This window comes from Ascochyta rabiei, chromosome 4 (assembly GCF_004011695.2).
Source record: "Ascochyta rabiei chromosome 4, complete sequence".
In the NCBI taxonomy this organism is placed as follows: domain Eukaryota; kingdom Fungi; phylum Ascomycota; class Dothideomycetes; order Pleosporales; family Didymellaceae; genus Ascochyta; species Ascochyta rabiei.
The window spans coordinates 2,022,092-2,047,521 of NC_082408.1; the positions used below are offsets into that span (position 1 = coordinate 2,022,092).

The window sequence follows — 25,430 nt, forward strand, 5'->3', positions numbered from 1 at the left end:
CCATCCTACCCTCGAAAAGTAGCGTCCCATTTCAGAGCCCTACCGACAGCCATCACTCCTATTCGTCCTTGTGTGCGGTACACCAGACACGATTTGGATGCGGCTCGTAGCACGCGTTGGTCTACTGTCAGAGCCTCACATCATCGCGCGCACCTGATCCGGGGTTCGGTCCGTCAGCTTCGCAGACGCTCACCTGGCATCTCAAAGAACTCGGTGTTGACGATATCGACGCAAAGGGAACATGGCATCGCTCAAGGGTCTGTTTATGGCTGTGTATGCCTCGAATGGCATCATAAGGACGCTCTTCCTGCCATCATGGTACATCCTGTTGCTCAGCCCTTTCACAGCAGCGCTGGCTTACTACTACGGACTCGGCCAAACATTACAAAACCTCGTAGGCGAAGACTTCTCTTGGTTCGACGTCCTGCCGCAATTTGCAATCTCTGCCGTGTTTCTACTTCTCCCAACAAGATTGCTCTCTGGCTCTGGAGGTGCAAGCAAGAGCAAGGATGGCGGAAAGAGCAGGGTACAATCGCTGCCATACTGGATTCCGGGACTTCGACACTTTGGGAGCATCGTCTCAGGTGGAGAAGAGTGGTTGAGGGGAATCAGGAACTCGTCAACCAGCAGCATCATCTCGTACAGGGCAGCTGGTGCAAAGCACAACGTTGTGCTCTCGGAATCTGCGCTGAGCCAAATCTACAGGCAATGGAATGACCTACACGAGCACAAATCCTCCAGATGGGCTGTACTCCGCAACGTGTTTGGTATGCCGAGGAACTTCGAAATCGAATATTTTGCGGTCCAGCCCAAGATCCAGGATGCCATTGACACTGAGATCTTCAAGTCCGAGTCGATGGAAGCTCTGATCTCAGTATCCCACAAGGTCCTCTCAGACACTCTGCCGGATCTGGTCACATTCAATTCGTCGATTGTTGATCAGATGCAATGGGAACGAGTGGCCACTATGGAGCTGACGGACGGGACTGCAGAAGCGGAATTCGATTTCTTTACCTTGATCAATGACTTTTGCTGCAATGCCATAATTGGCCCTATTGCTGGCGCACAGTTTCCTGAATCGTATCAACTGCTGGCTTCTGATCTAGCGGATGTCAACAGGCACTACTACGCACTGTCGCTTGGTTTGCCACGATTGTCGCCAATCCAAGGCCTACCGACAGCAGCATTAGCTAAGATCAGGCTTCTTCATAACTTCACGAAACTGTTCCAGGAGCTCACAGTACCGAAAGTCAGACGGGTTCCAGACGACGATGAAAGCTTGAGTGGAGAAGAGACAGATGCTGACACATCGACTCCACTTGCAACACTGAATGAGCTGTTCACGAAGCACGACGTGCCTATCTCGGCGCGAGCATCTATCGCCCTTGACCTGGTACACGGCATCGTCGCTGAAGTTGTCCCACTCGTCTTTTGGACGCTTCTCCATGTGTACTCCTCTTTGGCCTGGCCACTAGTGCAGAGCGAACAGGAAACACCATTCGCAAAGATCAAAGCAGAGACCAAGTCATGGGCACAAGCTATCCAGCCTCCATCGGTTCACCCTTTGTTTCCCGCCCCACCAGAGATCTCATTCACCTCCACCACTCAAACGATCACTCCAACCTCCTTCCCATACCTGCGCTCTTGCATCAACGAAGCTCGACGCCTCTATAGCTCCTCAGCTACCATGTGCACAATCACAAAGCCCACGACTCTAGACGAGAAAAGTCTGCGCCCTGGGGTCCAGGATCAGTGGGAGCTAGACGCGGGCTCCTATCTTGACGTCGGTCTGTCAAAAAGTCTGATCAATACCTCACCTGCAAACTATCCCTCGCCTGAAACATTCAAACCAGACCGCTTCGTCAAGTCTGCAGCACCCTCGTCCATCGTATCCCCGGTCGACGCTTCAGAGCCGTACAAGACCGCACTGCTAGTCTCCATCTTAGCCGGCATCATCCAGCTGTGGGAGATCAGCCCCGCACCGAAGAAGACATTCGTGGAGAAGATGATTGAAATCCGTGATGAAGTGCATGCAGGCGCTGCGTCTCTCGATGATGACGGGAAGGCCACCAAGAGCAACGGCAGGGCGGTGCAGGGCGGGCAAGAGAAGAAGACGGGTGTCTGGGTTCTGCCCAAAGCGCTCGATGCTGCGAGTATCAAGGTCCCGAAGAGCAACGTCAGGGTCAGGATTAGGAGGAGGGAGAACCTTCCACCGCCGAAATCGCCAAGGAAGAGATAGACTGCGTCACGCGGTCAACTGCTTAATATGGAGGCTAGTAAATATGCAACGCCACAAACTTCCATCTTGACATCGCTTCTGAGTAGATGGTAGTTGTAGCAATGGCAAGTTAGACACGCCTCCACATCATCTTCAATGTTCTCTCGAGTGCAGTGCAAGGATGTGAATTGATAACGAAATCCGGCCCAGCGGGAAAAGTAAAGTATCCCAAAAGAAGCGAATCAACTAAGCGTATCGAAGTGAAGCATCCAAAACATCAGCCCGTCATCAAGAAGAAACCACCATGACAATAACTCTCGCGCGCCTAAGATACGCCTAATCTCTGCCAGCCCATCTAAGAGAAGTTGCTTGCAGCCTTCTTGGTGGTCAGGGGAGCAATGCTGACGTTCTTGACGATGATGGTCTGGCCGGTGATGCTGGTGACCCTGACGTCGACGGCCGAGGTTCCGAAGCCGGAAGAGTATTGAAAGTAGTTGTAGTCCTGCCTCTGGGTCTGCTTCCAGGTCTTGCCGCCGTCAGTGGAAGCCTCGAGGCTCTTGATGCCGATGTTAGCGTTCTGGACCTGCATGCTGAACCAGTAGGCGCTGGTGCCCTCCTTGTTCTTCAGGACGATGGGCGAGGTAATGCCGCAAGGGACAAAGTCCCAGCTGATGGCGATCACGCCGGCGCTGGGGTTGGAGAGCTTGTTGAAGGCATCAGGGTACAGGTCGAGATGGTTGACTCCGCAGCCGGGGCACTGGTCGGTAACCATGGCGGTGATCTTGTTGCCGGCAGGTCCGGTGACGGACACACACCTTCCGCAGCTACCGGCACCATCCCAGTTGGAATCAGAGATAGCGGTGCCGAAGAGGGACGAGGAAACGGTATATCCAGTGAAGCTAGGAGCTTTTGTTAGATATCCTTGTTCAAGTATTGTGTCGAACGAGGTTCTTACCTGCACTTGCCGCCAGAGGTGTTGCCGCCATAGAAGGTAGCTTGACCGGACTTAGAGCCAGCAGCGGATACGGCCTTGACCTTAACGGCCTTGACGAATGAAGAGGGAGCAGCTTGGGCCTCGTACGCGGAGGAAGACTCAAAGGTGGGAACAGGAGTTTCGCTGGTTTCGCTGGACTGGCTGTATCCCTGTCCAGGAGCGTAGGTTGGCACTGGTGTCTCAGTGACGGCAGAAGGTGTGTAGTCAAGCGACACGCTGGAGACTGTGGGCTGAGGGCGACCAGTGTGATTGCCGTAGGTTCCATTGGGGTAGCTTCCCCAGTGCAGGCCGGTTGTAGATGCCTCAGCTGAAGACGAAGAACCAACAGTGATGGTGTTGGTAATGCCGATGGTGCTGGTAATGTAACTGTAGCTCACCTGGCTAGGCTGGACAGTTACGTAGGACGTCTCGGTTTCAGTGACAGTGAGCTTGTTGCAGCCCTGCTGGGCGAGAGCAAAGCCTACAAAGGGGACGATGGAGAAGATGGTAGACTTCATGTTTGCTTGAGCTTATCTTATGCTGATTTTATTGGGTTTGTAGAACGTCTCCGAGAATCCGTAGTAGTAATGACTGTAGTGGTATCGTATCAAACGAATGGCAGCAGCACTAGGCTTGCAAAGATGAGTGACTGTGGTAAGTGTATGGAGGAACCTGAAGCTCGTGAAGTCTTCTGTGAGCGGGCAGCCTCAATGCATAAAGCCTCTCGCAACCCTTGTACAACGTCTCGTCTACCCTAAACTTGCTCGGAACGAAATGAGCTTACTGACAACGCGTCAGATGGTGGGAACGGCACGGAAGCAGACATGCCTCCGCCACGGCTGTTTTCCGAGACCACAGGTCTAGACTCCCGCTGTGGACACAAGTTGGGAAATACGCTAAGTGGAGATCAAACGCTGGCGAAATGACGAGGCGGAAACTCATTTGAACTTTCCTCTTTGCGTGCGAACACCAAATCGTGCCTTAGAAAAACCAAACACTGACAGAATGCAGTGGCTGAAACTGCAAATCGTGTGGCATCGCGTAGAAGAGAAGTTGCTTCGTGCGCAACGTGCTGCTCGGAAGGTTGTCGTCGATATCTCGGGATCGAGGTTTCAAGATTATAGCTGAGTAACACCACCGAGTTTAGAGTGCGGCGAGATAGTGGCGCACCTCGACCTTCCACAATCGGGTGCGAAGAGCTTTGTCGATAAAGTCGAGATTTCTTCTGGCGACCTTCTCAGGTGGAGACCAGAGGCCAGCGATCGGAACGGGACCGAGATTGTCAAGCGTATACTGTGGTATCTAGCGAAAGTAGAGACATTTGACAGGGGTACTCGGCTATATTATTCCAGATGAATTAAACGTTGATTACTCAGTACTTTGTGTACCTACCACAGCCATTGATGACTGCCTAGCATCTATCCTTTTGGCTTGCCACAAGCTCCTAAAGGTATTTAGAGGTAACTAAATCATATGCTTCCTAAATAATTTCTCTATAATAGTTATATAAACACTGTCTTCTGTCAGGCGCTGGCATGTGGCAATGTCCACCTCTGACCTCGTATTGGCAATAAATACTGTTCGGACCACAGGCTCACTATCTGAGTGAGCATTGATACCTTTCTGGCATACTTGGCACTTTGGGCAGAGCAGTGTCCTGACACCTTCCTAACAATAGATTAGGATAACGTAATCAGCCATTGAGTCGGCCAGGCAATTAAGCCGGCCACCTTTGCCAAGATCACACCTCATTCCACCTCTCATCTAATGTCTCAACAACCTGATCTTGGATTACTTCCTTGTGAGGATAGGATAATCCTTGCTATTCAAGCTATAAAATCCGACGCGTTAATAAGCTAACAGCGCGCTACTGCTATCTATAACGTTCCTTAATTAACCCTCTAAGACTAACGCGCTAAAACCACCTTATAACGCAATTCCTACTACAGCAGATTAAGGCTTACTAAGCCTAAAGAGGAGGTAGTTATATAATACATAAGGAAGCTTAACACGTAAGGCTTTGCCCCTACGCTAAGCTATATACGTAAAATAGCTAATTAACTGCTAGCTGCCTATAGTGGTAGTAAGGTTAGAGAAAAATAGGCTAGGCACCTTATAAACTAGAAGCCTAAGATTAAGTCTTAGGTAACTAGACAGCGCGATCACCAGAGAGTCTTATGCAGTAATCTAGCTATTATTAGCCCCTAGTTTAACCTTATGCGTAACGTCAAAGCTAAATATAGCATCTAGGACTAAGATACCTACAACTTTAACAAGACTGGCTTCCAGATAGGTGTTGGAGGGTCTGTTAAGGTGGTGACAGCGTCTAAGAGGCGTCTTAAGCCACTTAGAGTCCAGCCTAGCAACCGTAAGTAGGCAACGTTAATTGCTGCGATCAACGCTATAGGGTAGGTTATCCCACCTGTAAGGGCACTGTAGGCAGGCAATAGAGCAGAGCGATATGGGATGAAATAATAGGTGATATTGAGAGATAAGACGAATCCTTGATGGATGAGTCTTCAGGTGTGTGGATATTATATACTGGTCGGTGGGTCTCCGGGCTTGGCCCGGGGTCTGTCCGAGGTATCCCCTGTTGTAGGGAGAACACCCGTGACACCACCCTTCTTTATCTTTAAAGCAAAGAACTATAACTAGGCCTAGTATTATAACCTAAAGGATTAGCGTATTAGTGTTAGTAAGAATGGCTGGACAACAAATAAACTAGGCCTAGAGTGGCTGAAGCACTTTATCCAGCATACAACAGCCCAGACAGTAGGTAGCCACCAGCTGCTGATTATTAATAGCCATAAGAGCTACAAGTCGCTTACCTTCCAGGATCTGTGTAAGGAGAACAAAATTATTACTGTCACGGGTGTTCTCCCTACAACAGGGGATACCTCGGACAGACCCCGGGCCAAGCCCGGAGACCCACCGACCAGTATATAATATCCACACACCTGAAGACTCATCCATCAAGGATTCGTCTTATCTCTCAATATCACCTATTATTTCATCCCATATCGCTCTGCTCTATTGCCTGCCTACAGTGCCCTTACAATTACTCTCTATATGCCTCCTCACACCTCCTATATCCTACAGCCACTTAATATAGGCTGTTTTGCCCTATTAAAACAAGCATATAAGACAGAAATTAATGTCTTAGTAAATAGCCACGTTACTCACATTAATAAGAAAGCATTCTTAGCTGCCTTTAATTAGGTGTTTAATAAGGCGTTTTCATCTAATAATATCTAATTAAGCTTCCGAGCAACAGGCTTGGTTCTAGACAACCCAGAGGTGGTGCTATTAAAGCTTGAAGTGAAGCCTTGTACGCCAACACTACCTTTACCAGGGCCTACTACCTAGCAACCTAGAACACTAAGCAACGCTGCTGAAATATTAGCTTAATTAACGCTGATATCTGACCGGATTAGGCAGCACTACAGTTTATCTCCAGCTTTAATTATTAAGATGGTGCAGCAGTTCAAAAAGGGAGCTAATATGATAGTGCATTCCCAGGTGCTTATAGCGGCTGAGATAGTTAAGCTTTAAGCAGCAAATAAAGCTGCTTCTAAGCGTAAAGCACGTAAAAGGAAGCAGATCTAGTATAGAGGAACCCTATTACAGCAAGAGGCAGAGGAAATAATAGCTGCACAAGAGGTGGTGGTGCAGGCAGAGGCAGAGAGGCGTAAGGAGAGGGTGCGAACAGGTGGTAGTAGAGAGGGTTCTTGACGCTGTGGGATGTGTAGTCAGGCTGGGCACAATAAGCGCACATGTAAGCAAGATACTGTAGACAGAGTAGATTAATTTAACGTACTGTGAGCTACAGCACAACGTTGTAGTGTTGAGTTATCTGCGTGTTAAGGTGGGTGGCTGCATAAGGTGGCCGGCTTAATTGCCTGGCCGACTCAATGGCCGATTACGTTAGTTCAACTCTACTCAATCCTTTGTCTTATTCTGGACAGCCTTAAATAGCTCGAGTTCTAGTGAAAGAGAAGGCTAGTAGATAGGTTTACGTTAAATTGTATACGGTGTAAATTAATCAGTAGGGCCATCCCAGACCATTCGAAAAGCACCCTGGTTATTGGATGTAGTCCATGTTTGAAGATTAATGTGCTCACAGGCATAAGCCTGCTCTGCGCAACGTGCCCCCCCCCCCCCCCCCAGCTGCATGCTTTGTTGACATTTCGAAACACAGCAGGACAACAATTCTGAAAGTTGAGAAGACTGGCGACTCAATGTCACATTGTCCTTGACGTCGAGGTTGCGCTTTTGCGAGGACAGTGCAGGCCAGTCAACAGTATAAAAGTAGACTGTGTTTTGTTGTTCGGGTGGTAACTACCTTCGAGGCAACGAGCGGGCAGTCCGTCCTGAGATACTTTCATTTACCATCTCCTCGCCCGGGGGCCATATTCTCCATGTCTTAAGATTTTTAGTGGATGGCAGATAGAACTCGCTTGATGAGTAGACGACTGACGATATCAGACCTGTTGCCCGCTCCTTAAGAATTTACCAACGAAGACTGAACATGCTGGGGCTCCGTTGCGTTTGTTGGTTACGAGCTGGCCAAGTGACGTCGGAGGTGAGAAGGACGGGCAAGAATATTCATAGTGGTTTGTCGAACTCTGTTCTGCGTTTAGTTGTGGAGCGCTGTGACCGATGCTCATTCCACGACGATCGAGAAGTTGTTCATCGCTGCCCCGTCTCTTATCTTCTTCTTTTCGAAAGAAGCGTGGGCCCTAGGCCCGGTCCAGCGCAGCAAGTAGTAACACAGCTTCGATGTCAATCTCGTCTTTGTAAGGATAAAGCCAAGACTGTCCATGATTTGCAACAGTCGCGACTCGTCGATGTATCTAGAGTTGTCGATGCAGGGCAGAGGCAAGACGAAAAACAGTAACGGCAGAGTGTCACTGTGCTCTGTGGCATCGGCTTGTACTGATCTTAAAAACTTAGTGATACGCTTGAGCATCTCTCCGCGGCCAGGCGCGTCTGGCACATAATTGAGAACCAGCGACAAGGAAAGGATATCAAATCGCTCGTGTTCAGATCCTGGTAGCGGCCGCTCCATGAAGTCCTGTTTCTGGATACCGGGGCCCTGGCTGTTCAAGTCGATTCTTGTCATTTCGATGAGGTTGGGGAATTTCGATATTTCATTTGTTGCCGAGAGAGCCCCTACTTCGAGACATCTCAGGGATGCCTTCTTCGTCGCATTCTGTCCTCGAGCTTTGCGATCAACAACACCGAGTTCGACCAACCACTCCACAAGCAACTTGCTCGAGTCACCACCGCGATCCTTAGCTTGACCCTGCTTGCTGGCTGCTTGGTACTTGATGATGCCTCCGTTGTTCTCGATAGCTCTGGCAAGCTTGTCGGCTGTGGTGGTGTCTCCTCTCTTGACAGCTGCTGCATGCTCTTTCTGCAGTCGATGATGGGTGCGAATGATGGTTCTTGATTGCTGCGCGCTCATGCGTTCTTTTGGTTTGTTTACAGGTGGTCGCCCGCTCGATAGAGCTTTTCGGCGCTGCTTGACAGCCATGATGTGTTCGAATTTGAAGGTCACATGTCTTGATGGCGACCGTGAAGGGCTGGCTACGAAAAGACAGTCCAGCGCACGGGGCACTATGTGCCACTAACCTCGCTTACCGCACACCACCCGTTAGGTCGATATTGATGTTCACCTTTGACTTTTCCCTCGCGCTTTGTCACTAACCACAGCAACACATCGTCGAAATGGCTCCCAAGACAGCATCCAAGAGTACGTTCCGCCTCAGTCGCCAGCGATCGGTCGAGATATGAGCATGCGCATTGCGGAGAATTTGCACAACACGGCAGCAACAGGGAAACTGGTACCGTACTGCAATGTAGCGCATGCGCCTTGATCAGTCCTGCGACGAACTTTTCTCCTTTGAAGAAGATAGCTAACATGTTGCAGCCGCCACCAAGACTGGCAAGCAGGCTAACGCCGCTGCTAAGGCTGCCCTTCGTGGTGTAAGCACCCCTTGAACTTCTTAAGTCGTGCCAGAACCATATCTGGCGGGCTGTTCTTCTCGTGTGTCGGACACAATTAACGAGATGACAGTCGTACGCGAACAAGAAGCGCGCCATCAGGACAAGCACCAGCTTCCACCTGCCCAAGACCCTTGCGCTGTCCCGTACACCCAAGTACCCCCGCAAGTCGATTCCCCATGCCCCTCGCATGGATGCATCGACCATCTTGATCCACCCTCTTAACACCGAATCTGCCATGAAGAAGGTAATTGGAATGAACCTAAAGCACGAGAAGACAGGTGCTGACTAGAGCCCAGATCGAGGAGAACAACACCCTCGTCTTCATCGTCGACGTCAAGGCCAACAAGCGCCAGATCGCCGCTGCCCTCAAGAAGCAGTACGACGTCTCTTGCGTCAAGATCAACACCCTCATCCGTCCCGACGGCTCCAAGAAGGCCTTCGCTCGCCTGACCGCTGATGTCGACGCTCTCGACATTGCGGCCACCAAGCTCAACCTCGTTTAAGCGGTTTCTGAGGCATGGGCATGGATGGATCACGGGATACCCGGCAATGGAAAAAGCGATGTGTTATGTCTGGCGTTCACGGGCACGTAGTCACGGCGACTCGAATGAATCAATTCAGCATGACGCCACTACAAGTGTGCGCGCGACCTTCAAATGTGTTACTGCAATGCGATACCCCTTCACAGTTCAGCTCTCTATTTTTTGGTCGTGAAATTCTTTTCAAATATGACGAAGTCAATCCTCCTTGACTTCTGGCTACATGAGGTGTTAATATAGGAGTGAGCTAACCGTGTGTTCTTCATTAACTTGAAGGCTCAGACAACGGGCAATCAGGAGTACATGCATCGACAGAATCTACCACTAAGTTTCAGCTATGTCTGAAGAGTTCGTTGTAGACACAAGGTTCCTATGCAATGAACGCGAGTCTGTAGCATGCAAGAACGATAGCTGATGATATCGCTCGACGCACAGACCAAAATGTACAATCAACACCATCATCACCAAGAAACTTTCCGCCATCACTTACACCTCACCTCGCACGACGCTCCACACCTTACTCGCTCACGCCCACCCGCACAACCAACTCAACGCGACTCTCCCCACATACTTCAAAATGGACGGACTCGGCGGCGGCCTCGCAAACGTAGACGTCACGCGTCTCAGCGACGCCGACAAGCAGCAACTGCAGCAATTCGCCATCAACGAAGGCCAGAAGGCGCGCATCCAGTCCTGTACGTCACGACGCACTCCAAAGAAAGAGAGAAAGAAAGAGAGAGAAAGAAAGAAAGAAAGAAAGATTCTCATCTTCCCAATGCCCCATTCGCCAACCCAGCCGTCAAGCCCCAGAAGCCCCAGAAGTCACAAACACACCGTACTAACACGCACCTCGCGCAGCAATCCACAGCCTAACCGACACATGCTTCCGCAAATGCATCCCGGCGGGCGGCGTCAAGAACGGCAAGTTGGACAAGTACGAGGAGCCGTGCATGAGGCAGTGCGTGGACCGGTTTCTGGACGCGAATATCGTGGTGCTGCGCGAGTTGGAGAGGCTGAGGCAGTAGGAGAGGAATAAGATTCCCAGGGTGGTTGAGGCACAGGGATGTTGGTTGGGAAAGAGAAAGGATGAAGATAAATATGGAGAGGCTGTATGATTAGGGCGTGGAATGGAGGTGCTGTGCAATAGGTGTGATGCTAGGAATTGGGGGTGCACAGCATCTTGCGCCGAGTGTATGAATATGAAGAGAGCATGTCCAAAGAAGTGTATGAGCACAAGTTGTTGATGCTTGCTCACATCTGCTCAGATCGCTTGATGCGATCTAATCGCTCTCTGTTGATAACAAGGTTATCGTTCCACGCGGAAGTCGGCCGGAGCCTGCACACAACATTCCTTTCCTGTCTCTCCACTTCCTCCCCCATCGCCCTGCCGAGCCTGTTCAGTTCTCTTCCGACCGACCCAGGAGTATCTTCGGGACCACCAAGTCACTTTGTCCTGTCTGGGATCGGCGCCTTGGTCTCGTCCTTGCTAGGCTTCCACTCCTTGACGAACGGCAGGAACTCGGGCTGGCCGGGGATGTATTTCCGCAGCACCTCGGGCACGTTGAAGCCCTCGGGGGTCTGGTAGTTCTCGAGGATGCAGCAGAGCGTGCGCTCGGTGGCGCAAACTGTATCAGCGTTAGCAAAAGCACCTTGAGATGTTAGGTGACAGAGAAGACGTACGTGTGCCGTTCAGGGCGTGGACGTATTCCTTGCGGGTGGCAGTCTGCTTCTTGACGCCGAATCGGATCTCAAGCTCGCGCGTCTGGTAGTCTGTGCAGTTGGAAATGGACACGAGCTCCTTGTACTCGCCGCCGCCGGTGACGGGGAACCAGGCCTCGAGATCGCGCTTCATCGAAGCCGCGTTGTCTGTACAGAATCAGTGCCACCCCGTTGCTCTCTATATGCGTCACTTACTCAGCGCTCCACTGACGATGTTGATGACCTGGTATGGCAGACCGAGGCTCTGGTAGAACTCCTCAGACGTGGCGAGCATGCTCTCAAACGCCTCCCATGACTTCTCCGGGTGGGTGATGATGAACTGCTCCACCTTCTCGAACTGGTGTATCCTGAAGATGCCCCACGCGTCCTTTCCGTGCGAACCAGCCTCCTTCCTGAAGTTTGTCGAGTAACCAGCGTACTTGATGGGCAGGTCGGCGGTGCCGAGCCACTCCTCCGAGTGCAGGGCGCTGATGGGCTGTTCCGAGGTGGCGATGAGGTACTTGTCAGTCTCGGGCTTGTCCTTGCTCTCTGTGACCTTGTACAGCTCCTCGTCGAAGTCGGACAGTTGGGCCGTCTTGGCCATCTGGTCGCGGAGCATGAAGAAGGGCGGCTGGTTGGGCGTGTAGCCCTTGTTGAAGAGGAACTCGAGACCGTAGTTGACGAGGGCGAGGTTGAGGAACAGGCCGTAGCCCGTCAGGCAGTAACCCCTGTGTCCAACAATCTTCACGCCGCGCTCCGGGTCGTAACCGTTCAGTCTTGTGAGGACGCCGTGGTGTGGGATTCCGTCGCTCTTGAACTCTGCCTTCCTGTTCTCAGGAGCCCATGTCCTGACGACAGCGTTGTCGTCCTCGGTGCCAGACACGGGGACGTCCTTGTGCACGTAGTTGCCGACCGACTTGGCCTTGATGTTGAGCTTGACGAGCTTCTGGGCGGCCTCGTCTTCCTTGGCCGCCTTCTGCTTCTTCAGCTCCGCCATCTCGGCGAGGAGTTCGTCTGCGCTCTCCTTGGCCTTCTTCTTCTGCCCCACCTGCTTCTGCAGTCCGTTGATCTGCGAGCCGATCTGTGTTGCAGCATACTGTGTCTTTCGGTGGTCCTCGAAGAGCTCAATGACCTCATCGACAACCTCAACAGGCGCGTGGCGTTTGCGCTGCGACTCGCGAATCTTCTCTGGGTCGCCGCCGCGTTCTGCGATAAAGTCGTTGCTGTTTACCCCGCCATGTTAGCATGTTTGCGACCGTTTGGCGTGGACGGGTAGTCCAGGCCAGACCGTCCCAGAGTCGTGGAAGGCTTACACGTCAAGCATCTTGTCTCACGGGTGCAGGTGTGTGCTGTGTCAATTGCTCGTGTGCAGGACGTCGCAGCCCAAGGGCACACAAATGTGGTGCGGTGCGCTTGAGTCAGGGACCGGGATGATCTGTGCGATGGCGGGGCAATGTGGCTGCATTTGCATGTGCATTTTGGCCGTGCCATGCAGCGCTCCATGCTCCATGGCTTTGCGACTTCCCAGAAAAGCAAGTTTGGAGCCGTTACACGTGAAAGCATCGATCACGGTATCTTCACCGTCAAAGCTTCAGAGCTGCCTAATCAAGTCGTGGTCGATGCATTCGTGCACGGTGATCGAGGGGCTCCCACGGCGCGTTGAGCTGCCGGAGCGTGGGCTCGAGTTCTGGTGGCACGGAGTTCAGTAGGAAACGGGCGAGACAGAGTAGAGTTCGCGTGAACGTCATTACCATTCCAGTCTATAAACTCATCTCTGCGGCGGCGTAGAGCATGGACCAAGAAAGCCGAATACTGAACAGAACCCATTGCGTCTCGCTCAAACACCATTACGCCATTATGCCTCTGCGAAGAGAGGCCACCAGAAGCATTCGTAGTCGCCCAACCCACCAACCGTCTATACCACACTGTCGATGCCACTGGGAAACATCTTGGATGCTCCCTGACACAGCTCTTCGCGAGCTTGTGCAGCCTGGCACATGTTTCTTCGTACCCTTCTTCACACGTCGAGAAGACACTGTCGGTCGTGGATTTACATGACCTGGCACCCACTCTTGCCGCCAGTGGGCTCACCAGGATTCTGGCTCGTCTCCACCTGTTCGATCAAGAGCTGGAACGCCTTCTCGACGTTCTCGTTGTACCGCGCACTTGCTTCCGTCCAGCCGCACTTGAATTCTTGGGCGAGTGCTTTGCCGTCTTCGGGCGTGACCTGGCGCTGCTCGGGACGCAAGTCGGATTTGTTGCCAACGATGACAATGGGGACCCATTCGACAGCCTGCGTAGATGGCGCTGTTAGCGTGCGAGCTCCTGCAGTCAATTGGGTGACGGTAGTCAGGGGAGGCACTTACAAGGTGGTTGAGGATCTTGTCGCGGATGATGCGCGCCATCTCGAAGCTCTGTTTGCTTGCGACCGAGTAGACAATCATGTAGCCATGGATGCCAATGAAATGCTTCGAGTTAAGAATGCTGTACTCATCCTGGCAGGAACAATCGTGTCAGTCGTGCTCCTACGCGAAGCCGAGAAGATGCACGGCGAATGCGCTGCGAGGTATTGTGTGCTGGACTCGCAAGAGGAGCATAGCTTTGAGCTGAAGTGGGGCGTCGAGCTTGTAACGGGAGTGGGGAGAAAAGAAGCCTCACGTACCTGGCCAGCTGTGTCGATGATCTCGGTAGCAAAGTCCTGGTTCTTCCACTTGATCATCTTGCTGAACGTGTTCTCGATAGTAGGGTAGTAGCTGTCGACAAAGTGGCCGTCGACGAATTGCACCGTCATACTCGACTTTCCTGCACCGCTTTCGTCAGTTACATCCACGCCGTGAAGTTACAGAGCGTGCATGTTGTAGCTCACAACTGCGCATGCTTACCGACCGCTCTACTGCCGACAATGGCCATCTTCCTCTGCTTCGGCGGGGCAGGCATCTTGCTTGTGGGTTTTGGTGTCGTAGGCTGTGTTCGCGAGGTTGCTGAGCGGCTCGCCAGTGTAGAGTTTACAATCTCACTGCACTGCTGAGACGGCTATGCCCAAGCGCGTTGCTCTTGTCGATCCTGGAAGCTAAGGATGACGTCCGCGGACGAGGAAGGTAGCACCGAGTAAGCAAGGGTCTACAAGTGGCGCCGTCACCGCAAGTCCACAAGATCAGCAGGTTAGCAAAAGTTACAAGGGAAGACGTGAGGTTTGTTCGCGACGAGTCGACTTCACGATCCAAAAAGTTCCTCGGCCGCGACCTTGTGCCGTCATGCTTCCCGCGATCCACATGCCAGAGTCCACAAAGCCCCAGCTAGACCTTTTCCGCAGACAGGCATTCACTTTACCCAGATTGCCCAATCCCAAGCTTTCCATTTACGTGATGTCGATTCGCCTGAGCCTAGCGTACTCTGCACGACAGGCAGACAGGCAGCCGAGTCTCTCGGGTCTTCTAGAAGCTAATGCCTGCGCCCGATTCCCCGCGCGCGACTTTCCCTGACTTTCCCGAATCTGCCTGCGCGACTCAAGCTGAGCAACGTCACATGTGCAACGAGAAGTTTCAACACAAGGTCGTCATGTAGTCTCAAAGCTGCATTGCGTATGTCAAGTATAGTTGGCTACTGTTTCGTCGGTAACCATGCCGTAAGATGGCTAACCCGGACGCACAAGGTCGCAGTCTAGCTTGGTTGAGGTGTTCGGTCAAACGCCCACGTGTCTGTGGAACAGACTTCTGGACGCATGGCTGTGAGCATGGCTACCAAACGATTCATTATCTGCATGGCCAACGCTATCCGGAACCGGTTGCAGACCTGCACGTCTTCACAGTGAGGCTCCGGTCTGACTGGTCTGTATAATCTCAAGCACTCTTTTGATTCTTCCACACACCGACGGTACATGCCACACCAGGATCAGTGTTGGGCTGTGTGCCGACTCCATAACCTGACCAGACCCCGCTTCGTGCACTAGGCAACATACCTCTACATACCAAACGCGTTTACCAGCATCGCTGCAAATCCATAAACCTTGGGTATCGTGCTGTAACATAAACCTTCCGATCGACATACGCAGAGTATTCGCAGTATCCAAAAACGCAAAGGAGATTCATAAACCGTGTCTGCGCCCAACATCTTGCAGTAATCGAACAACACCAGAATTGGCGCCTATTCTCTGGCGCCTTCCAGCTTCCTGACCACATGCATGATTCGCAGGTAGTAATTGTTCAGAGCCTCCTTACCCTCAGGCCCTTCGAAACGACTGGCCGTCCTCTTATCGACATGCTCGTGAATGCGCGCAAACTCCTTCATTTGCTCGAGCAGTGGCTGGAGCTGTTGCCCGGGTAGTGACGCTCGAACTTTGGATCGGACGGTGTTGTTGAGGCACAGATTGCCCAGCAGCACAGTAAGGAAGCCGACCTGAACGCTAAATTCGGACTCTTCAACGGAGTTGGCCTGTCTGTACTTAATATGAATGTTCGGAACATGGAGCGAATCGTTACACACCTCAGCTGCTCGTTCAGAACCCGCAACAAAGGTTTTTACCAACACCTCGATCGAGTTCCTGTCATCAATGGTATTGCGTCGTGCTTGATCGCTGAGCTCAGCGAGATTGATCATCGCACCCAGACCGAGCGTCAACGCAGCTAGCACTTGGGTCCGACGATCTGCATCGAGTTCTCCACTGTGGAGCACATCGAAACGACCAACAATGAAGTGGATCAGGGGCTGTATGAAGGCCTGGTCGGAGAACGGTTGACAGGCCTTGGGCTTGTTGTTGGTGAGGTTCATGCAGAGCTTCATTGCCTCCACAGTCTTCGATGGGCCATTGTCCTCAAAGAAAATGGGCAATACCTCCGCCAGGTGTTGCAGAGTCTTAGTAGGCCATGTGGAGTAGTCTTGCTCTGCGATCGACACGGTTTCCAGTATCGAAAGCGCCAAGTCAACGGTCAAAATGTCTTGAGAAGTAGCTTTGGTGGTTTTGATACGGCTAGAGGGTGTTGGAAACACTTTGACAATCTTCGAGACCTCGACCGGGGACAAGAGAGCCTCTATGCTGCCAGACTCTCGCAGATTTCGGACGAGGAGATCGATTGTTTTGAGTGTCAAAATCTGAGGTGAAGCTTTCTCTGGTGTATTTGGCGACCACGCCTTAGCTGCCAGCACCAGTGCGCGGAAATCTACCAAGGACTCCTGGGCAATTTTCGACATGTTCGACTTTCGATCGCGTGCGATTCTGGAGATATCGATATCGTTGTCCACCACCTTGATCAAAGTACTCGTAATCCCGGATCGGTAAATTTGATCAACCACAGCGAAAGCAGGCTTCGTCTGGAGGACAAAAAGAACTGAAGCAGTCGCAAGGAAATTGAAAATGACATCGTCTGTAGACCTCATGATTTCCAGGAGTTTGTGCATGAAGCCGGAGTCGAGAAGCTGACTGACAAAGCCTGCATCGACCATCTTAGTGCATAAATCCATCAATGCGCTGCGGCGTGCACTCTTGCTTGATTCGTCCGAGATCTCGCGGATAGACTCTTCCATGTCCCACGAGAACATGGTGTTCTGTCCGTATTTCTTGAGCTCGTGATGCGTTCGCACTTGGCTCGTGGGTCCGTCTTCATCGTCGGTGGAAACAGTCTGGGAGTCCACGTTCCAACTGTCGTCAAGATCCATAGATATTAAAAACTCGTCTTCTGGATTGGCTTCCTGGAGGTAGGAACGCTGGGCGGCATATGTAAGTCTTGGGCGAGTGACCGCTCCAGATGTCATTTGTGATGTTTGGGAATCTGCTGGTGTGGCTCTGTCCATGTCAACGTCGTGAGTGCTGGGCTCGGTTGTTGCGGGCTTCGCTTTGGGTGTCGAATCTGCAGCAATGGTAGCATCAGCTTCTCCGTCACTTTCACTGTCGTCTTCTTCAGAACTCGTCTCGTCTCTGAGTGTGTCTATCAGTCGAGTCTTCCGTGATTGGCTGCTGTAAGGGAGGTCGGATTTCGATCTAGCTAGAGCTCCAAGCAGTGATCTTGGCTTCTTGTCTGTCAGCTGGAGAGATGCGAGCGCAGACGCCGGCGTTTTGGGTGCTGCTGAGCCACCAAGCAAGGTGCTGAAGAGGTCTTTTTGACGCGGTGTGACTGAGCCAGGCGTAGAAGTTGTGCTCCCGCGAAGAGGTGTTGGGCGTACAGGCGTTGTCATTGGATCCGGGATATCATACATGGTGTCGTCGGATGCAAGCAGCTCAGACGTCACATCGTCAAGAGGTGCTTTGGAAGCTCGTGCGACGGGTACCATGCTATGAAGCATGGCTGGTGAAGAATGGCCCTTAGATACCGTTGGCTGGCTGACAACCGGCACTGTCCGTGTTCTTGTCCTTCTCGGCTTGTTGATCGAGGCTTCTGCAGTCGCTGCCGGTAGCGCAGAACGAGGGATTGAGGGTCTTGTAGAACCGTGACCTGGCGATGTGCCTTTTTCCCTCCTAGTCACTTTGCGGTCTCGCTGCGCCATCACTGGCTCCTGTATGCGTGCAACAACGGATTTCGGCGCAGTGATAGAAGATATTGAGCCCTTCCGCTTCCGGTTTTGTAAGATCCCCAGCTTGTGTGACTTGACAGCTATATTTTGAGGAGCATTGAGTGACGCCACCTTCGCAGCCGCGAGCTCCTTGGGTTTATCTTTCAACGCTTGGCGAGCTATCTGCATAGGTGGTTCGAGAATCGGCAAAGATGCTTGCTCTTCATCTGATGGCACTTCAAAGACGTCCAGGCTCGCAGACTGCTTGGTACTCAATTTCGTCGCTTTGCTGCTGGGTACCGCAGGGTTTGTCTTTGCTACAGATTGTGATTTAACCGAAGACTGTGCCGGAAATTCGGGCGTTGTGGTGCGTGACACATTCTTGGAAGATGTGTTCGATCGTTGTAGCCGTCGTCCGCTTGTAGCAGCCTGCTTTTGGCCTTCTGAGGATGGCGGGGCCTTTGTTTGCGATGTGGGGCCCGTAGACGGCGGTTTGAGAAGCGGAGCACTTAGCCGTGCCGGCTGCTGCAGTCCAATCTGCCCCTGTAGCGTTTTGTTCGTTGTCGCTGCCGGTTTCAAACCCCCGGGTTGTTTAGGAGGTCGAGAAGCTGTCGCGACCGCGCGACCAGGCGCAAATTCGTGTGGTTTCGCAATGGTTGCCCGCGATTCTGCTTCTGTCTTGCTACGCTGCAGTGGCGCAGGCCTGTTTGTGGGCTTTGTCGACTGCGACTCCAACTCGTCTTCGGAGGGTACGTCGAATACATCGGGGCTAGTTGTAGTCGCGCGTGCAGTGGCAAGAGCTCTAGTAGTATCCAACGGTCCTCCGACCTCAGCTGTCGGTCCACTCGAAATCGCTGTATGCTTGCGAGGTCGTTCTGGCGAAGGCGCATCATCCGGGATGCTGGATCGAGGTGGCGGGACACGCGACAGTTTGCCGTACGTGACGACCTTCTTGCGTCGCTCTCCGGTGGTGAAAGTGGATGACATGAATGGCGCCATTGCAGACGCGTTTGCGTGTCGTCGTGCAGCAAGGGTTGTTTTAGGTGCGGACGCGCATTGTCGTGATGGGAAGGTCAACGTGAGGCAGCGACTAGGCCGAGGTCTCTAATTAGGCTTGCATTGCTTGAGGCGCGACCGAACTGTCTGGCGATGGTTGTCGTTGACGGTGAACAACTTTCCAATGAGAGCGCGCATGCAAGGCCGTCTGTCTCCCGCGATCAACAATGGCGAGGTCGGCAAGTACCCGTCTGGTGAGGGAGGCGCAAAGCAGGGTCCCACGTCTGCCCGGCAGGTACGCTAACCAAGATCGGCGGGCGGTGAATGGCGGGGACATGCTCAATCCTCCTCACTACACGCACTCAGCCTCCAAAGATGTTTGGCGGAGGTCCCCGAAGATGGTCACGAGCCTAGACTTTGAGCTCCTTCTTGGTTCAGCTTCTCCTCTTTCTTTGTTATCTCGATCCTGTATCTATTAGTCCCAGCCAGCTCTACAATTACCACATCTTTTGAGACCAATTGGCTGCCCCACTTACGGGATTTCTCCTCAATTGTCTTGCCGCCGCGGCTGAATCTGTCTTCAAGTTCACCACCGAGTCCAGCCCTCCTGACCCTTACGTCCTTGCCTCCAGCCAACCATTGTCTCCCTTGCACGTCAATTGTAGGCATCGTACACGACCAACTCAAACGTGGCTAACTCGAGCAGCTCACTGCCTTTCCAACACCCCACTATCACCGACTGCAACCATGACTGGCGGTTTCGAGACACCACCTTCGCAATGCGTAGGCCCTGAGTACCGCCCGGCTACTCAGAAGCCAACGGCCACAGTCTCCAAACCTCTGGACCAAGTGCCAAACATTCATATCCTGCCTCAAACCCCTCAGCTGATAGCGCTGCTAACGTAAGGCCCCTTACACGTATCAGCAACGTCACACTCAACAGCCAACAGCATGATTCGCGACAAGAACACAGGTCGTGCCGACTTCATTTTCTACTCTAACCGTATCATCCGTCTCCTGGTTGAGGAAGGACTCAACCACCTTCCTGTTGTAGGTCACGAGATCACTACGCCAGTGGGGCGGACGTATGCTGGTGTCAAGTTTGAAGGCAAGATCTGCGGTGTCTCGATCATGCGAGCTGGAGAATCCATGGAGCAGGGTTTGAGGGACTGCTGCAGGTCGGTTAGGATTGGCAAGATCTTGATCCAGAGAGACGAGGAGACGAGCCAACCGAAGCTCTTTTACGATAAGCTACCCGAGGATATCGCGGATCGATGGGTACTGCTGCTGGATCCCATGCTGGCAACCGGAGGCTCTGCTCTCATGGCCGTTGAGGTACTCAAGTCGCGCGGTGTGCCCGAGGAGCACATTCTCTTCCTCAACCTCATCGCCAGCCCGGAAGGCGCGAAGAGGTTTGCCGAGCAGGTGCCCAAGGTCCGAGTAGTGACGGCATTTGTTGACCAGGGTCTGGACGAGAAGAAGTAAGTACTGCTGTCATTGACATCGGTTGTTACTAACCACTATGCTAGCTACATTGTCCCGGGTCTTGGTGACTTTGGAGATCGCTTCTACACTTTGTAGACTCGCAATATCTATCCAGGGCTAGCATAGTGAACCTTGGTTCAGCAGAATCCTTTTTGCATAGTAGGAATCAGAGTGCTTGAATCTAACAAATGCTGCTGTAGTGCGCGCGAACAGAAGGGAAACGATTAGAAATGGTCTGTTTGGCTTTAGTCTCTGAAAGCCACTCGCAGGCAAAGCTTTTCTGGTGGTCAAAGCCAAGTTCGAACTCAAGATCCAAGTACCCCATCTCCGTGGTATACCTTAACGCCGTAAATGCCAATCATGCCCACATCGTATCGAGCCACTTTTTGAACCCCTTCTGTGTTGTACAGTGCCATTCACACGCATCTCATCTTAGGCATCGTAGTCGCCCTCTGCGTCCACGTCATCGTGCTCGATAAAGCCATCGTCGTCGTCTGCAGGCTTGGGGAGGGCGCCGGTGCGGTTCGTCGAGCGCTCGGTGGCGCGTCCGGCTGCAGCCTCCTTCGCAACAGCATCGCACGCATCGATCCAGTCGGCGTAGACATCGACGGGCGCAGACAAGTCTACCAGCCATCAGCACTCGTCCAGCGCTGGAGACGCACCCGAGCTCCACATACAGTTGATGTTGGTCTGGAAAGTCTGCCCACAGACCTTGCACTGCAGATTGCCGACACCGGACTTCTTCTCAATGGACACGGACACGGACTTCTCGTGGTTGCAGAAGAGGCACTGGAATGTCGTTGGCAGCTTCTCCTTCTGGTGTAGGCGTTAGCGACTATCGGCCCCGTGCGATAGGGACTGGCATACTCTCTTGGGGCCCTGCGGCTTGCTTGACGATTTGCGCTTGCCCTGTTCGTACGGTTAGCGGGCGCATGCGATGGGGTGCGAGTTGCGCGCGTTACGTACCATTCTGGAGGGGTGCGCAGGATGTGAGAGGGGCGTGTGGCTTGGCGTGCGCGTGCGACGGTCTTCTTCACAACGTGGCGACCTTTGCGGTGGTCAAGTGTGGTCGTGTTGGCCTTGTCCCGTGGGTGAGCTTCTCGACAATGACGCGCCAAGTCCAAGTCGCGACGAATTTCCAGGCCGGAGAACCCCGACTCTCCGCTCGGGCCCCTGTTGCAGCTGCCACTTGCGGTTCGGGATAAGGTTATCAGCCCCACCTCTGATTGGCGAGGGCCAGCTGCGGATGATAGTCAGCTGTCTTGAGCTTCCTTGTGGTCCACGTCTCCGCTGAGTTTCTCCTTCTTTCTCTCTTCTCCTCGAGTCTACTTAAACGTTTCACTACGTTCGAGCTGGCTTCAAACCACACAAAGCTCTTTCATCCATCCCTCTCGCCTTCTAACCTCGTCATCAGCCCTCGTTCCCCGCAATCGTACTACGCCGGAAGCTGCCGAAGCCTTATCCCCAGCTTCGACCACGTCGACAACACAGCACAACCCTGGCTCTCCCGAGTTGTCAAGGTTCTCTCATTCTCATTGTTCGCTCTTGTAGGGTGACATCCTATACTTAGCTTGCCGCCATGTCGACCGAAAGCAGTGCAGACAATGCTGTGCTCAAGGAGATCTTGGAGGGACTGAAGGCAATGCGCCTGGAGAACTCTCAACTAGCATCTGCAATCGATAAGATCAATGGCCGCGTGAACGTTCTGGCTGGTGTCAAGCAGGTGAAGGATGAGGCAGCCACGGATGCTGTCAACGGCTCCTTGAGCAAGGAGAAAGCCAAGGAGGCCGACTCAGCCCAGACCGTAGAAGCTGTTAGCCAGCAGTATGAGCCAACTTCTCCCAATGCTGAAGCGGCCCCTCGTCGCGCAAGTGTCTCGAAGACATCAAAGATCATCTTGACTTCCTACCCTGGTCAATCTGGTGTTGATCCGTTGCCCATGGAGTGGGGCGCCAAAGACCCTGCTGTTCGTGGCCCTGTCGTCGTTTCGAGACATAATAACACCATTCGTCGTCGTAACGGTATGTTCAAGTCTGTGCGATTTACTTCCATGATGTATTGTGCTAAACATCCACAGCCATTGGAGCTCACGGTGGCTCGTATTCCATCTACAACGCACTTGCTGTAGCCAGCAAGAACCTCGACATTACGCACAAACCAGACTTCACAAACACGGAGCCTGCTGCCAACATTGGACCCTTCCCCCAATGGAACGACAAGAAGAAGATTGTTGCAATGGACCCCTACGGCCATCTCGCACCTTGGCTGTACAAAGAGACCATGGACAAGGAGGATATCGAGATCAGGCCTACTATTGCTATCACTCGAGCACACATGAAACTGCCTGAGATGGAAGAAAGCGTAAGGTTGGGCCGCATCGTACCTGATGGCAAGATCTGCATCAACGAGACGGGCGAAGTTGCAGTGACTAAGGTGGCTGTTGAGCCTGTGTGGTACCTACCCGGTGTCGCTGAGCGTTTCAACATCGGTATGTTCTCAGATCGGGCATTTGTTGGAGCTCGTCAGACTAACCATGTGGCCAGATGAGGGGACGCTGAGGCGAACACTGTTCGAGGAAACCGGAGGCTCGTACCCGGAACTGATCACACGTCACGACATCAAATTGTTCCTGCCTCCCATCGGTGGTCTCACCGTCTACATCTTTGGTGACCCAGCAAAGATGTCGGACCCCAACAGCCGTCTTGCACTGCGCGTCCACGACGAATGCAACGGAAGTGATGTCTTTGGATCTGACATCTGCACATGCCGCCCATACCTTACCTTTGGCATCGAGGAGGCAGTGAAGGAGGCTCAGCAAGGCGGTAGTGGTGTTGTCATCTATTTCCGTAAGGAAGGCCGCGCGCTTGGTGAAGTAACCAAGTACCTTGTGTACAACGCACGGAAACGCGGGGAGGACAGGGCGAGCGAGTACTTCAAGCGCACAGAGAACATTGCCGGAGTCAAGGACATGCGGTTCCAAGCACTCATGCCTGACGTGAGTCTGCACTCCATCTGGTCACGCAAAAGACTGCAGGTCTGCAAGTGAGCATCACTGACAACAAGGCAGATTCTCCATTGGCTTGGTATCACCAAGATCGATAGGATGCTGTCCATGTCAAAGTAGGTTCTTCATCTCCTTTGCCCGGAGACAACAACTAATGCCAGCATAGCATGAAGCACGATGCTATCGTCGACCAAGGCATTCCAATTCACGAGCGCGTTCCTATTCCTGATGAGATGATTCCAGCCGATAGCCGCGTTGAGATCGATGCCAAGATCCAGGCTGGCTACTTCACCACCGGTACTGTCATGTCAATGGAGGAACTAGCGAACGTGAAGGGCCGTGGCTGGGAGGACATTGACGTACGTACATTCCCACACCCTCCATTTTCTTTGCACAGGCTGACGAGAGGTGTAGCACTGAGCAAGCCCTACCACTTGGTAAGCGGTATGCAAGTCTGGGTAGATGCACCATCTGAACAGTGCTTGGAGATCTGCTCCCATGCGCTGCAGGCGACGCGCACACAGTGTGACTCTCCAATACAACGCTTACGTGAGGGTCAGTCCTCGCCCAAACACGTAGCATGGTACATCCAGAATGTATATAGTAGCCAATCCAAGGTTGTGCATAGTTCAACCCGTCTATTCGTCTGCGTGCTTTTAGTACTCAATAGCTCATACGCCGCTGACGATGTGTTTTACACGGCAATCAGTACAGGCGGCCCGAAGCCGTCCGCGTCTGACCCGAACCGCATGAGCATTTCTCGGGCCTATAGCTTCGCAACCAATGCAACCGAGGCGTCTTATCGCGCCCATGCTCTCGATCAACTACATGTAGACTGAAGTCAACACCACCTGGCCGCAAAGCCTATTAGCACGACAGACAAACCTGCTACTGACTGACGCAGACAAACAAACTTGTTGCTGACTGACGCATACATGCCCTGCAGCGCGCTGTCCTCCACCATGTACAACAACACACAGCACGAACACGCAAGCACACGTACCATGTACCTACAGCAACCTGCGTGCAGTGCCGGAGTGCTCCCCACCGCATCCTCGCGCCTTACCCGCGACACGCACGCCGGCGCTCGCATGTGCATGTGCATGTGCATGTGTGTACAGATACCGACGCCACCTGACACACCCGCATGCTCTGCGCTGCCCTACCGTGCCACGCCAGCAAAGCAAGTCAGTCATGGTAATGGCATGGAAACGGAAAAAATCAGTAAAAAAAACGCTCGCGCACAACACACCCGCCAGACGGGAGGGGTAGCTAAACCCCCCGACGTCGGCAACAGCGGACAGGCAAGAACTGGGCTTTGAAGTCGGAGCGGGCCGCGCTTTTCGGCTCGTTTGCAGAACTGGCTTGCGTTGGGCTCGGGCGGTACTTACAGCGGGTTTGCTAGGTGCTGCGTAGGGAACCTGCTAGTCTCAGTGTGTAGGTAGGGGCTTACCTACCTACCTACCTATCCTATCCCATCTACCTGCCTACTGTACACCGCCCGTATCTCGCGGTTCAAGGAGCGGTAAGCAAGGCCAGGTAAAAAGCCCAGGGGGTCCCCCACTTGGCGTCCACGAATCTTCCCTTCGGTTGTCACAGCACGAAAAACCCAGACGAGGCGAGCATCCAGACTTTTGCTGGGTAGCTGCCCACTACAGAGCGGTGTCCACGGACAGTGGAACTGCAGTTGTCGCACGCTTGTGGGCGCAGGACGTGCGCGGTCCGGTGTCTCTGGAGTAGGAAACAGTGGGTGGGTAACCTAGCACGAATGCCATAGATGGATACGGCTTAACTAGAGTGGGCATGTAGACGAGCAGAACGGAAGGAGAGAATACGCAAGACATGTGCTGTTCGGAATTCGGGTGTGATCGGCGCGAGATCTGGCGGGGGGAGTGTGTCTGGAACTCTGGATTTGCGGAGAATATGCATGTGTGTGGTGTTGGGACAGCCTGGGATTCCTGGATGATGTGATGATGAGGGGTAGTATTCCTGGGTTGCTGGGATGCGAGAGTCGCGCCGAACAGC

General features: G+C 52.9%; 11 protein-coding genes across 11 annotated transcripts, besides 15 other annotated features; 5 read left to right on the top strand and 6 right to left on the bottom strand.

Annotated features, from left to right (window-relative positions):
* Positions 1-241: 241 nt before the first annotated feature.
* On the top strand, positions 242-2,239 carry EKO05_0003114 (uncharacterized protein; the record flags this gene model as incomplete). The annotated part of the gene is made up of 1 exon (XM_038945211.1): positions 242-2,239. One exon carries the CDS (start codon positions 242-244, stop codon positions 2,237-2,239), a length of 1,998 nt encoding a protein of 665 aa, XP_038801672.1.
* A 334-nt stretch (positions 2,240-2,573) lies between these two features.
* EKO05_0003115 (uncharacterized protein) lies at positions 2,574-3,709 on the bottom strand (the record flags this gene model as incomplete). Its single annotated transcript, XM_038938033.1, has 2 exons — positions 2,574-3,117; positions 3,174-3,709. The coding sequence occupies 2 exons, from the start codon at positions 3,707-3,709 to the stop codon at positions 2,574-2,576; spliced, it is 1,080 nt and encodes a 359-aa protein (XP_038801673.1).
* Positions 3,540-3,575: a tandem repeat.
* Positions 3,710-4,482: 773 nt separating the features above from the next.
* Positions 4,483-4,698: a mobile genetic element.
* Positions 4,699-4,723: 25 nt separating this feature from the next.
* Positions 4,724-4,850: a dispersed repeat.
* Positions 4,851-4,876: 26 nt separating this feature from the next.
* Positions 4,877-5,614: a mobile genetic element.
* Positions 5,614-5,829: a mobile genetic element.
* Positions 5,830-6,055: a mobile genetic element.
* Positions 5,875-6,059: a mobile genetic element.
* Positions 6,056-6,270: a mobile genetic element.
* Positions 6,249-7,118: a mobile genetic element.
* Positions 6,256-6,347: a mobile genetic element.
* Positions 7,119-7,206: a mobile genetic element.
* Positions 7,196-7,276: a dispersed repeat.
* A 63-nt stretch (positions 7,277-7,339) lies between these two features.
* Positions 7,340-7,356: a tandem repeat.
* Positions 7,357-7,854: 498 nt separating this feature from the next.
* On the bottom strand, positions 7,855-8,727 carry EKO05_0003116 (25S rRNA (adenine(2142)-N(1))-methyltransferase; the record flags this gene model as incomplete). The annotated part of the gene is made up of 1 exon (XM_038945212.1): positions 7,855-8,727. The coding sequence occupies one exon, from the start codon at positions 8,725-8,727 to the stop codon at positions 7,855-7,857; it is 873 nt and encodes a 290-aa protein (XP_038801674.1).
* Positions 8,728-8,921: 194 nt separating this feature from the next.
* Positions 8,922-9,703, top strand: EKO05_0003117 (60S ribosomal protein L25; the record flags this gene model as incomplete). Its single annotated transcript, XM_038938102.1, has 4 exons — positions 8,922-8,946; positions 9,124-9,179; positions 9,271-9,444; positions 9,497-9,703. The coding sequence occupies 4 exons, from the start codon at positions 8,922-8,924 to the stop codon at positions 9,701-9,703; spliced, it is 462 nt and encodes a 153-aa protein (XP_038801675.1).
* A 613-nt stretch (positions 9,704-10,316) lies between these two features.
* EKO05_0003118 (Mitochondrial import inner membrane translocase subunit tim8) lies at positions 10,317-10,764 on the top strand (the record flags this gene model as incomplete). The annotated part of the gene is made up of 2 exons (XM_038937864.1): positions 10,317-10,434; positions 10,598-10,764. 2 exons carry the CDS (start codon positions 10,317-10,319, stop codon positions 10,762-10,764), a joined length of 285 nt encoding a protein of 94 aa, XP_038801676.1.
* Positions 10,765-11,182: 418 nt separating this feature from the next.
* Positions 11,183-12,761, bottom strand: EKO05_0003119 (Serine--tRNA ligase; the record flags this gene model as incomplete). Its single annotated transcript, XM_038937760.1, has 4 exons — positions 11,183-11,364; positions 11,420-11,605; positions 11,654-12,660; positions 12,751-12,761. The coding sequence occupies 4 exons, from the start codon at positions 12,759-12,761 to the stop codon at positions 11,183-11,185; spliced, it is 1,386 nt and encodes a 461-aa protein (XP_038801677.1).
* Positions 12,762-13,487: 726 nt separating this feature from the next.
* On the bottom strand, positions 13,488-14,374 carry EKO05_0003120 (GTP-binding protein; the record flags this gene model as incomplete). The annotated part of the gene is made up of 4 exons (XM_059636095.1): positions 13,488-13,730; positions 13,804-13,932; positions 14,100-14,239; positions 14,320-14,374. The coding sequence occupies 4 exons, from the start codon at positions 14,372-14,374 to the stop codon at positions 13,488-13,490; spliced, it is 567 nt and encodes a 188-aa protein (XP_059492078.1).
* A 1,206-nt stretch (positions 14,375-15,580) lies between these two features.
* Positions 15,581-18,919, bottom strand: EKO05_0003121 (uncharacterized protein; the record flags this gene model as incomplete). The annotated part of the gene is made up of 2 exons (XM_059636096.1): positions 15,581-15,868; positions 15,920-18,919. 2 exons carry the CDS (start codon positions 18,917-18,919, stop codon positions 15,581-15,583), a joined length of 3,288 nt encoding a protein of 1,095 aa, XP_059492079.1.
* A 744-nt stretch (positions 18,920-19,663) lies between these two features.
* Positions 19,664-20,497, top strand: EKO05_0003122 (Uracil phosphoribosyltransferase; the record flags this gene model as incomplete). The annotated part of the gene is made up of 3 exons (XM_038937932.2): positions 19,664-19,818; positions 19,867-20,397; positions 20,446-20,497. The coding sequence occupies 3 exons, from the start codon at positions 19,664-19,666 to the stop codon at positions 20,495-20,497; spliced, it is 738 nt and encodes a 245-aa protein (XP_038801680.2).
* A 336-nt stretch (positions 20,498-20,833) lies between these two features.
* EKO05_0003123 (uncharacterized protein) lies at positions 20,834-21,370 on the bottom strand (the record flags this gene model as incomplete). The annotated part of the gene is made up of 4 exons (XM_038938156.1): positions 20,834-21,024; positions 21,079-21,217; positions 21,269-21,310; positions 21,368-21,370. The coding sequence occupies 4 exons, from the start codon at positions 21,368-21,370 to the stop codon at positions 20,834-20,836; spliced, it is 375 nt and encodes a 124-aa protein (XP_038801681.1).
* A 610-nt stretch (positions 21,371-21,980) lies between these two features.
* EKO05_0003124 (Putative GTP cyclohydrolase) lies at positions 21,981-23,825 on the top strand (the record flags this gene model as incomplete). Its single annotated transcript, XM_038937925.1, has 6 exons — positions 21,981-22,422; positions 22,479-22,889; positions 22,945-23,396; positions 23,469-23,521; positions 23,572-23,764; positions 23,820-23,825. The coding sequence occupies 6 exons, from the start codon at positions 21,981-21,983 to the stop codon at positions 23,823-23,825; spliced, it is 1,557 nt and encodes a 518-aa protein (XP_038801682.1).
* Positions 23,826-24,494: 669 nt separating this feature from the next.
* Positions 24,495-24,519: a tandem repeat.
* Positions 24,520-24,855: 336 nt separating this feature from the next.
* Positions 24,856-24,896: a tandem repeat.
* The last annotated feature ends 534 nt before the right edge of the window (positions 24,897-25,430 follow it).